The sequence below is a fragment of the Homarus americanus genome, unplaced genomic scaffold (genome assembly GCF_018991925.1).
Source record: "Homarus americanus isolate GMGI-L3 unplaced genomic scaffold, GMGI_Hamer_2.0 scaffold50924, whole genome shotgun sequence".
Taxonomy (NCBI): domain Eukaryota; kingdom Metazoa; phylum Arthropoda; class Malacostraca; order Decapoda; family Nephropidae; genus Homarus; species Homarus americanus.
Genome location: NW_024718094.1, coordinates 15,801 through 28,293, shown reverse-complemented (window position 1 = coordinate 28,293; position 12,493 = coordinate 15,801). Strand labels below are relative to the sequence as shown.

Below are 12,493 nucleotides of genomic sequence, written 5' to 3'. Positions count from 1 at the left end.
GGTGGACGATTTAAAGCGAGTTGTCGCGCATATAGAAGAAGGTAAGTGAAACAAAATTCAAGAGAAATTCAGGAAAACTTTAGGGAACTCGAGAGGCAAGTATGGCATTGGAATATACTTTGATCTGGGTATGGGGGGAGAAATTATGGCGGTCATCTACTTAGTCACAGCTCCAGAAGTTGTTGTTGTTATTACTACGCTTCAACAACGACGGGCGACCCTACTGGCTTTTATCTCCTCCTCTAGACCGGGGAACATGTTGAAAGACCCACAACAATTTGCAAAAAAAGTAATTATTTTAACATTATTCAACTTGAACACATAAAGTAGTAAAGGTATAACAATAAAAAATGTGAACTGTTTAAAATGCATAAATTCAGAATGGCCATCAAATAACTGAGTTATACATAGTGGAGGCGGATTTTATCAACATATTTGTTTTGTGTTGAAAGGTTGACAAGTTTAATTTTCAGATATATTATAAGAATTCTATATCGATAATAGGGCTCACCATTACTTGTATGCATATCATTGACGGTTATTGGAAGATGTAGAGAAATCGGCCACATTGGAACAGATACAAAATCAGCTTGATATGGCCAAAGATTTGAAAAATTCACGGACTTCTAAGCTTTGGTTACAGAACTTAGAAATGATTTCTTTTCTCCAAGCATTCATCAGGGCTGAACGCCCAGGAAATTGGATACTGCATCTGACTGTGACTCGAATGATGTTGCCATTCATAGCAGCTTCTGGTCATAACCATTACACCAAATCACTTTTTCTGCATATTCTGTAATGCCTTCGGTTGATTAACCCCTTGTTTCATTCTTAATGGACTTTAGGAAATAAGTTGAGGTGCCCCAGTGGATCAAATTACTATCTTGACTTAAATATCCATATTTAGACCATAGACTAAGAGTAGATTGGGTTATTTTAGTTCGCTTTCGGGTCCTGTTACTGAAAAAAAGACTTAACGGATCACCTGAAAGTTAGGCACCATATTATATTATTAAGCACCCTAAACGCCTGTTGTTCACGTTCTGTTCATCAGCATGTGATTTATTTATCTGTCAATCTCACAATATTGATGGCTGTAAAGAATGTTTCCCATCTCTACAGAGGCTCTTCTACAAATGGCGCAAACGAAGGTAGGCAGAAAAGGGAGAAATAGAAAGCAGGTCGATTATTCCCTGACTAGGGAGGAGTTGGACCTTTATCTTCAGGTAAGTACACACCTGGAGGGGTAGTTGTCTTAAAACATGTAGATTTTCCTCACCCTAAGTGTTCACATTTTCCATAAAGAGACTAACCTTTAAATCTGCATTTTTCCCTGCTACATATATACTGTAGAGGCTCACTTTTAAACAGTGTTCAAGATTTATGTAAAATTTTGGTCAGAAGGGCAACAGGGGTTTGAGGAGGCCTGGGTGGGGTCATCAAGATCAGGTCAGACAACGGGTTAACTAGGGCGGATCAGATGATTAGTCACTCCAGCTTATATCGCCTGATGATTAAACACCGTAACGCTACCTAGGGAGTTGGGTTAGGAAGGCGTTAGTTCAGGTTGGGTTAGGTTAGCGTTATTATCGGTTAAGGTATGTTAGGTTAATGTTACGTTAATGTTAGGTAGTTTAAGTTAGGACAGCTATTGGATCGTTAATCGTAAGTTGATTTTTCTTTGTAAGTGATCGACTAAGGTCGAGTTTGTTCATCTTTTAATGAGTATTTTTTTATACCGTCCCACCTAATCTCCCCAATTGCCGGCAAAAAAAAACCTTGGTGGTAGTTTTGCACATTTTCCTTATACGCTCTCATTTCTTTATTGCAGTTCCCACAACAGACTGCCGAGATTACAGTAAGGGAATTCCTCGGGATGGATTGGCTACAGTCTTCGCTGACGGTTGACTCGGCCATCCAGCCCTACAACATCAGCAAGCACAGGTCCCTGGATGTTGTGGCAGGTGAGAAGAAAGAGGGAGACATTAAGAAATAGAGGAAGATTAAGGAAGGAATAGAAAGGGAGGGGAGGAAGAGAGAGGGGGGGAGGGAGGGCAAAGAACAGGCAAAGAGAGGGAGATGGGAAAAAGAAGAGATACAGTCTGTTTTGCTGGTTTATGCGGCCACCAAACCCCACATGCTTCCAAAGAACGAGTCTCTGGCGGTACCGTAGTGGCAGGTAAGACTCGGAGGAAAGAGGAGGTAGTGTCTGGGTGTGTATCTTTATCTTTCTGTCCGGTACTTATGAAAAATAAATAAACCATTGAGACACAAGCTATCCCTGTCACCCAGAATGGTACACCCAGGGTCAAATGTTTGGCGAGCAGTTACAGCTGTGCAGGAGTAAGATGCAAGACTCACAAAGTGACATTTGTCAGGATATGTTTCCAGGTATAGGGTAAACTTTCTGGACAATTTTTGCCTTTGTCCGATGTTGACCAAAAAACAAATATTGATTTATAGTAACGACAGGAAATACTGTATAGCCATTGGCAGTGTTTACGAATTTACATAAAAAAAAAATGCAAAATTTGATAATCAGTCAAACCCCCAGTGGCTTCCTGTATGTATCTCAGGAAGCACAAGCCTTCTTATTGGAGTTTCGTGGGTTTTGGTAACCCTGACCTCTAACATTAGGATCTTAAACTCGTGAGACTTTACCTTCCCTCATTCAAGCTAATTGAGATAGGTTAAGATAAGTGTAGTAGAAGTTCGGCTATAGACTAGGTAACTAATGCCAAGTTTGACGGACGAATAGAAAATCACCTTATGAACATATGTAGTTTCTCCAGGTTAATACACTGTATGATGTATGATGTTTGATCAAATTTTTTTGAGGGTGAAATTCACCGGATGAGGGGAGTAATGTTCTTCATCACGACCTTCTTACACCCTGGTCCTGTTGTAAGGCTGGGAGTGATTAGCGCTACATGATCTGTGTCCGAGATACTGAGAAGGTAAGGGAAGTAGATACCATAACAAGAAGTTGCAGTAGGTGTTGAAGAGGAAGGCCAAGAAAAGGAAATAGGAGCAAGAGGAAGAAGGAAACAAAAGGAGACAAATTTTGGACACAAAGTTTGTTGAAAATGGCTGGACAATTAGTCTCTAAAAAGTACTGTATATGACTTAAAGAAAGATGTGTTATATAATCGTAATATAAATCAGGTTCGTATCCTATTAATTTTGTATGACGCTCTAACTTAACATAACTCAAAGTAAAGGAAAAATAAATGGAAAATGAACCTTGGGAGATTCCGCCCGGGTCGTTCCCAAGGAGGAGAGGGACGAGTCACGAGGTGAACTTTGCATATGAAGGAAGTGGAGTCTTGGAGTGAAGTCTACAAGGCCCAACCTCCTTTTAGTGCAAGAAACTTGTCATTGAATATTGAAAAAAGTCACTTTAAGATATCTATCTATATAATTATATCATCCTTTACGATGTCTGTCTATTATCCTTTATCATCCTTATGAGATGCCTTACCAAATGGGGCTGAACAAGAGTAGGAAAGTAAGATTAATCCATTCATCCTCACCTCACGTCGAAAGAACTAAAGTGAATCAAGACTTCTTCCACATCGCTTGAATGCCTCATATACTTACTCACTTTGCCGACTAAGTTGATTCGTTAGTGAGACCTACGTGGGCCATGTACTCGTATTCACTCATCCACAAGTTGTCACCACTGATACTCCTCTGTCGTGTTTCAAAAATTATCAACCCATTACTGTGTTGACTCCTCCTTTCATGAAAAATCATCTCGAAATTTATCTCTTAAATCACAAGGACAGACGCTGGTTGCTACATCATTCTGTATATTTCTTTGCACGTCAGGTTCATGTACTAAATGCAGTATACGTGCATTATAATATGAAACCAATGATAAACAAAGTGTATAAAGTTAGAAGAAACAGGTTCTCTTCCTGCACAAGGCACAACTCTTGATGCCTTTGAGGAGTCGTGGTCAATTATGTCAACAAACACCCACAGCAACGCCCTCTGATGGTGTGTCCGAGCTTCTGGCAGACACAGGTGTTAGCTTAGGTTTTTTTATGTGGAGTTTTTCTTTTATTGTCTGCATCATATTTCTGAGAGTTCCGGTAATTGTTGGTTGTTTATATTGTAAATATGTTATAGCAGCTTTTGAGGAGCTACTATACAAGACAGGAATTTATATCGTAGCATTTACTATTATTAATAAGCTGTGAATGTTGCTTATAATTCCAGTGTTATAGTACAGTACACCTACATTTATAGGGTCGCATTATCTGATGAAAATAGTCTGTTTTGTCGCTTATTTTGGTTTACACACTTCTTAAAATTAAAAAAAAAATATATAACTAATATGAAAATATGTTTAGTAATCATAGATAAATGACCGCCTGAGGTTATGGCCACTCTTACCATGATGCTGTGTCAACAATTGTTTTCCGATCTTTACCAAATTTTCGAATCCAGGAAAAAAGAGTCACAGGAAAAAAGTCACAGGAAAATAGTCACAGGAAAAAAGGCACTGATAAACCTAACCTAACCTACGTGGGCTTATATCACTAGGCGACCTACTGCACTGTACAGTATTGGAAAAATAATTGTGAATTATACAGTATAGCTTTTATACATTTATTTGCTCGGCAATATTTTTGTTGTATGTTGGCCATAAAATATTATGATTGTGATATTTATGTTAATATAGTTTGATGTATGAAGTAATTCGATAATTTTAGTAAGCTGATCATTAATTTTGTAAACGATTGATCTACTGAGACCTTTACCTGCTCATTATATTCACGCTCAGGTATTTTTTTATAAATATACACAAACTGATAAGTGCCTTCCTACTTCTATTAAAGTTAAATGTCCATTAGAACCTTGGAATGTTTTTTTTTTATTGCTGCTGTTCCGTTCAAATTTAATTTTGAGTGTTCCAAGTAACTGTTGAATGTTCCCTAAAGTACAGATTGCTTATGTTGAATAATCTTGCTGTATACTGTTACATGTTTGCTCGGGTTGCTGCGAATATCATATTTGAATTGTTTCAGCTGACCGCTACCGCTACGTGTTGAAGCCGCTTAAGAGGCGAGTGAGAGTCCGTGAACCATATAATCCTGAACAAGACATGAAGGAAGACTACATCAATGCCACCGTGGTGAATGTGAGTACAGTACATACCTGTTTGTGTAGTCGGGGAAGATATAAAGACAAGATCACTATGTGGTATATGATAGAGACTAAACTACTGGATCAAGGGGCGGGGGAGCAGATTTGGGTAGACTGCGCCTCTGATAATGGAAGGAGATTCTTGTGAGAAACGACCCCTGAGTTTGTGAAGGAGTCGTGTTTCTTTGTTACGCTTCAGCCTCATGAAGTCAGTGAACAGTAGTGAAAGAAACTTCATTATGGCCAACAATCGGCAACAACCGACGGCTCTTTAAATGTGAGCTACCTATTCTGTAGCCATCTTTTGTTAAACAGCTAAATGTATACAAGTATTTTCATTTTGCTTATCCAGGGTGTACTATGAGAGCCGTTTTGATCTTGATTAGATAATATATTGCCTCTCAGAGACCTCACTGCCAGGTGTACCTTCACTAGCTCATCACAATGTTCAAAGGAAATAGAATTTCACTTAAAACTTAAAACAAAATTCAAGGCTAAATCTAAAACGTACTTATCATGTATTTGGAAATCACATCTTAAAACCTGAACTCAAATAATGTTTAAATAACGGACACGAAACTTATGATAAACCTCAATAACAAAATTGCAAAATAATATGAAATTATTTCAAACGGGAAATACACCTCGGTGTTTCAGAATGGACATAAGAGCCATGGCACCGTAAGAGTTTGCGAGAAACTTTGAAAATTAGTTAGAGGAACATTTGACCAGCGACCCGGACACGCCTTATCCGGCGCTAACAATGATCACCCAAGTTTGTCTCACATACCTAGCGGGCGGAAGTATTGTCACAGATGATCTGCAGAAATAAGAAAATCTAACTTGGTGCTTAACTTAGAGGTATAATTTTTTTGAGTGATTTATATTTTGGAGGAACTAACAACGTTTTATAGACTGCAGTAAGCTTATGTAGTGTACTTGGGAATGGGTCATTAACTAAACTTTGCACGTTTTTTCATTCATATAATCCTTTCCCCTCTGTGATACCCCGGATTCTTAACATTGAGCAGTTAGTGGGCTACACTACTGCTTTGACAGGATGCTAGTTCACAATTAGTTCTTTCACGGTCGGGTATATAATTATATAATCCATCACCATTCGCTTGTAGTCCGGCAGCCCTGAAAAGTTTGCCATGATAGGTTTACTTGCATTTAATGGTAGGTAAGGATCCCTAGGGTGTGGTGTTTTCACCCTGGAGCATTTCGACAAATCTAAGACAATATATTACTTGCATATATCTCTCCACTTGTATAATTGACACCACATTTAAACCACCAAATTATATTTGTTGAGTAAGGTTGTTGTATTTTTGTCATAAGCAATTAATGAAAACCTTTTTTAAGGGCCTTACGTTGTGTAGGATAACTAATAAACCCTCAGTAGTTTGTGGTATAACCGTTATATCTCCGAAAGGTATCTGTCCACATTGTGACCACGGATGATAGATATTGGGTCCTGCCCTGTAGAGTTTAACATAAGTAATGCAATTTGTACATTATTTATTTCTGCGTAATTAATGTGGTGTTCGGTTTATGGCGTAATGCACAGTAAGGCATTGCGTTATGCATAGAGGAATATTTTTATGCTCGTTACCCTCCCCTTCCGGGTGGTGTTGGCGTTGACGTCGGGATGTATGCATGTAAAATATTTTGTATAATTATTTGTGAGCAAAACTGGTATTTGATTCCCCCAAATTGCCCTAAAATGTATGCATGTATGTTTAACTATTTTTGCAGCTTAATGTAGTTGTTGAGCTTCTCGGTTCCGTTGTTCTGTCTGTTGCTCTTTCTGTTGATCATGCTGTTTCTGTTGTTTTTGCTCCAATTCCTGTTGCTCTTGATGCTGCATCTGTTGTCCTTGATGTTGCATCTGTTGCTCTTGTTCCAGCTCCTGTTGCTCTTGATGCTGCATCTGTTGCTCTTGTTCCAGCTCCCGTTGCTCTTGTTCCAGCTCCCGTTGCTCTTGTTCCAGCTCCTGTTGCTCTTGATGCTGCATCTGTTGCTCTTGTTCCAGTTCCCGTTGCTCTTGTTCCAGCCCCTGTTGCTCTTGATGCTGCATCTGTTCTTTATGCTGCATCTGTTGTTTCTGTTCCATCTCCTGTTGGTCTCTTCTCTTGATCTCTTCCCACCGCTTCATCGCCTCTTGATATTCCTTTCTTATCACTTCTTGTTGTCTCTGTTTTATCCTTTCACATTCTTCGTCTCGCTGCCGCTGTATTTTATCCTGTTCTTTAAGTCGTTGCCGTCGCTCCATCTGCGACCTTTCCTTTACTACACGATATTTTCTCTCCTTTTATATATCTCGGTCTTATGTCATCACTCTTCCTGCAGAACGGGTTCCTCGAGTTCATACAGACGCCGCACCCAATGACCAACACTGTCGGCGCCTTCTGGAGGATGGTGAAGGACTCAGGCTCAAGCACCATTGTCATGATCATGCCCACCAAGGCTGACCAGGTGAGTGTGTTTGTATTCATCTTTGTTTTGTCTATCAAATATAATTTTTATATACACTTGTGGACAACAATTAACTGCAGTACATACATAATGTATCTATATCTGTTTGCGTGTGTCTCTTTGTCCAGTCGGTTGATTATGTTGATTATTCCCACAACTCATTAATCTCTCAAGCTATCTATCCTGTTTATATTGTTGTTCTCGCATCTAGTCATAAAGTGGTAATCAACATGAACTGTTGTATTGACAAGGGGAGTCCCCTCTCCCTGGCTACCTATCTATTTTGTGTTTGTAATTTATAGGTCCCCACTGCTATCTCATTACAGTACCCAACGTACACATTGGTATTGGCAGGTAAAATCCTTTCTCTCTCTCCTCTTTTTTCACTGTAGCATAAGTCAGAAGGGTGAGGCAGTGGTAGGAATGGGATTTTCTATCCTTGATTTCTACTTAGAGTTTAAATTCTACCTGGTTTATTTTATGCCCCTCTGGGTTTGGGCTTTGTAAATTTTTTGTTGTGAACAATCAGTAAATCAGTTATTTCATAGTTATAGACGTCAACGAGTGAGTGTAAAGGTGGGCCTGTGTCTTTGAGAGTAACGAGATTAATGTCACATGAGCGAGGCTTCCTGATCCGGCGCGGCAAGCACACATATTCATTTATACAGTACACATTGTTCCCCATGATTAGTGTGAACATGTAAGTAGCTCACACTTGTCTCATATTCCTTCTCTTTAGTAGCTGCTGCCCATCCTTATATCTCTCTACTTTCTTTCCATAAATAACATTGTACGTACTTTTAATCCCACTTACCTTCGGGGTGTAGAGATCAAGTAGATACAGTCTGCTCTTAATTTCTTTAGGGTCGCTGATTCGCTCCTACTCCACTCCACACAGCTGTGAGTGGGAACTTAACTTTACCGTTTGGGGAAGTGAAGGCGGTCCAATGCAGTGCTGGCCACGCTGCCTTCCTGTGTACCTAAGAAAAAGGCATAATCTACTGTGTGCTGTACGTACACTGTCAGGCAAACTGGAGCAACTTTCGCCTTACCTTACTGTTCTGTCGTGGCACTGATATTGGCTGTCTTTCTTCACAAGTGTTTTCTGTTGGTCGCCATCTGAATTATCCTGCTAAATGTCCACTTCTCTTTTAAAGTATTTTTTGCAAAGAGCCAAATAATTTCGTCATTGTTTGCGGTCTTGTCTTACATAATTCCAGTCAAACTTTGATTTTCGACTTCGTTTTTTCTTACGGTGCATCACAGGAATCTCAGAGGTATTGCCTTTACTTTTCGCATTATCTACTTGTTTGTGTTTGCCCGTTTCATTACTTCCTCGTCTCAATCTGTTGGTCCGTTCATGGTGCAGTATTCTCATTCTACCAATCGGTCCAAAATTACCGGTGTGCACTAAATACTATAGCTACAATACAAACAAAAAGAGGACCTTCACAGCTTCTTTTTTCCTCTCTTGATTTCTGTTCAACTGTCTACCTGTCTGTCTCCATATGTCTAACACTGTATCTCTCCGTTTTTCTTTTGTCTTTCATTAATAGTTTTTTAATTCCTTCCCTCTGCTCAATCCACTGTGCTAACTAAATATGGTATACATTTTTTCTTCATCAGAGGGAGTTCCCACGTTACTGGCCCCTGACCGGTGAAACCCACTTATACGACGCCAACACCTCCTCCCCTATATGGGTTGGGAACAGTCTCGAGGGTAAGTTCCAAGACTACCTGCACGAACAGCAGCAGATGGAGGAAGAAATGGAGCGACGGCGACGACTTAAAGAAGAACAGGATGAAATACAGCGGCAGCGAGATGAAGAATGTGAAAGGATAAAACAGAGACAACAAGAAGCGATAAGAAAGGAATATCAAGAGGCGATGAAGCGGTGGGAAGAGATCAAGAGAAGAGACCAACAGGAGATGGAACAGAAACAACAGATGCAGCATAAAGAACAGATGCAGCATCAAGAGCAACAGGGGCTGGAACAAGAGCAACGGGAGCTGGAACAAGAGCAACATATGCAGCATCAAGAGCAACAGGAGCTGGAACAAGAGCAACAGATTCAACATCAAGAGCAACAGGGGCTGAAACAATGGCAACTGATGCAGCATCAAGAGCAACGGGAGCTGGAACAATGGCAACAGATGCAACATCAAGAGCAACAGATGCAACACCAAGGACAACAGATGCAGCATCAAGAGCAACAGGGACTGGAACAATGGCAACAGATGCAGCATCAAGAGCAACGGGAGCTGGAACAATGGCAACAGATGCAACATCAAGAGCAACAGATGCAACATCAAGGACAACAGATGCAGCATCAAGAGCAACAGATGCAGCATCAAGAGCAACAGATGCAACATCAAGGACAACAGGTGCATCATCAAGAGCAACAGATGCAGCATCATGAACAACAGGAGCTGGAACAGGAGCAACAGATGCATCAAGAGCAACAGGAGCTGGAACAAGAGCAGCAGATGCAACATCAAGGACAACAGGTGCATCATCAAGAGCAACAGGAGCTGGAACAAGAACAACAGATGCAGCATCAAGAGAAACAGGATCTGGAACAAGAGCAACAGATGCATTATCAAGAGCAACAGGAGCTGGAACAAAAACAACGGAAACAGTATGATCAACAGAAAGAGAAAGAGCAACACCCAGAACAACGGAACCGAGAAGCTCAACAGAAGCATCATGAATGGTGGCGGCGGCGACTGTTACAACGGAAACGAGAACAACAACAACAACAGGAGCAGGAGCAGAGGGATTACCGCTGGGAAGACAGGGACCAACGGAAGTTCTGGAAACAACAGAAACAGCTACACGAGGATTTCTACGTCACAGATCTCGACTTTGAAGTGGTAAGGCTGCGCCGATGTTCTACTGACCATTGACAGCTGCGTATTATTATAGTCAGTACTGGTAGAAGCAACAGTAGTAGTAGTAGTGTTAGTAGCAGTAGTAGTAGTAATGGTGGTGGTAGAAGTAGGAGCAGTGGTATGTGTAGTAATAGTAGTAGGAGGAGAGGCAGTGGTATGTCAAGTAGTAGTAGTAGGAGTAGGAGTAACGCCAATAATAGAAAAAAACAGCAGTAGCAAATTCAATATTAGTAGTAGTGACAAGAGTAGGGTTAGTGATAGTAGAATTAGGAGTAGTAAGAGAATCAATTGTCATAGTAGTAAGCTAGTAACAATAGTAAACATTTGTGGCAAGTGAAGTAGTAGTGTTAAGAGTAATATGAGAACCTGTAGTAATAGCAGAGGTCTTAGTAGTAGTAGTAGTAGTTCACAACCTCTGGTGGGATGGGACCAAGTGCAAGATGCTTCTATACAATACTGGCCGAGGTGTTATCTGAACAGAAGCAGCAGCCCAGAAGTTACGTTGTAGCCTAGTTGAGATGTCGCCTGTCCTTCTCTCTGCTTAGGTCTGCATTGCTTTGCCTCAGGGGAATGAAATCTTCGGCCCCCCCAAAGCCGACAAGTAGCAGATATCGATTATGAGGCAACAGTCACTGAATGCCGCATAGATCTGCGACTTAACTAACTCAGTTAAGGGAGCTACTAATGTACTGTCATAGGATATTTAATATTAAGGTAATATAAATGGTGGCGGAGGTGTGGCTATTGGAGGAGGCTGGAGGCCACATTATTAAAAATAAAAGTAGTAGTAACAAATAGTAAGCTATTCTATTGTGATTGGCATTTAAATTTCAAGCAAAATAGATCATGAAGTCGTGTAAAATAACAAGTGTCCATTTTTTGTATGTTCTTCGTGCTGCAACTTAACGTATGTAATAATGAAGACTTTGCCTTGGCCGAAAGGTTCTCACAACGAAGAAACCACGAGAAGTTAACAGCTGATCTGTGATTAGTGTACTTAAGACAAAGACATTTTTAACATATTGTGTGAGAGAGACTCGTTTTCTTCATAGAACCAACACCGCTGTTTGTTAGGGTTCTGCGCCACCGAGAGACTGGCCTAGAGATAATAGGTACCGGTAGATGTATAAGCTGATCACCTTGACATACAGTCCAGTACATATGTTTATGATGAGTAAGAGGTCACTGTATCTTACAGTAATAATACGGTAATATGAAGACTTTTGAACTTTGTGCTTATTTATTAAAGATATATATACAGTGACTTATTTCGTCTGAAACATTTGTAATTCTGCTAATTTTAATTTTCCCTGTTGCTGTGTGTCCATTGTAGTGTGAAGTTACCCAGCGCCAGTAGCACTAGCGTTAATTGGACACCGAACACTTGTAGATGCCACACTCTTGACGACAGAAGCATTGTCGGGTATTAAGAGCAGCAGTTAGAGACACACATTAGCGTTATTAAACATACAGTAACAATATCAGAAGAAGCGAATCAGTAACGGCGTCAGGAGTTGAAGCTGAAGCAATAGTACTGTACTCGAGTAGCTAACAGGTGAAATACATGAAGCAGTAACATCTTAGTACATGTATGCAGTGTACCTTATATAAAGACTTCACCAAGAAGTTGCCATTAACAAGGTTTATTCTTCATTCTTCACCCATTCTTGAGCACTGTACTTTGTTCCTGTTTTGTCTCCCGATGCCCACCTGAAGACTCCTTGATAAATATCTTATGGAATGATGTTGAATGGATTGACCTTCAGATTTATAAGAACCTTAGATACTCAGTGTTCCTGTTTCTTCCAGAGTGCAACATATTCACCTGGGGTTCAGGGTCATGCCCTCCAATTAATATCTTGTGCCACTACACACTTCAGTAGATGATGCTAACTCGCCACAGACGACGCGAGGAAATCTGTCCACCGTTTTTTGAGAGTGACGCCAGAGTCTTATAAACTGTAAACAG

The 12,493-nt window shown here is 40.3% G+C and overlaps 1 protein-coding gene across 1 annotated transcript; it reads left to right on the top strand.

Moving 5' to 3' along the window:
* The first annotated feature begins 7,485 nt into the window (after nucleotides 1-7,485).
* Nucleotides 7,486-11,967, top strand: LOC121859167 (golgin subfamily A member 6-like protein 7). The gene is made up of 4 exons (XM_042355917.1): nucleotides 7,486-7,632; nucleotides 9,259-10,271; nucleotides 10,584-10,642; nucleotides 11,915-11,967. The coding sequence occupies exons 1-4, from the start codon at nucleotides 7,486-7,488 to the stop codon at nucleotides 11,965-11,967; spliced, it is 1,272 nt and encodes a 423-aa protein (XP_042211851.1).
* Nucleotides 11,968-12,493: the final 526 nt, after the last annotated feature.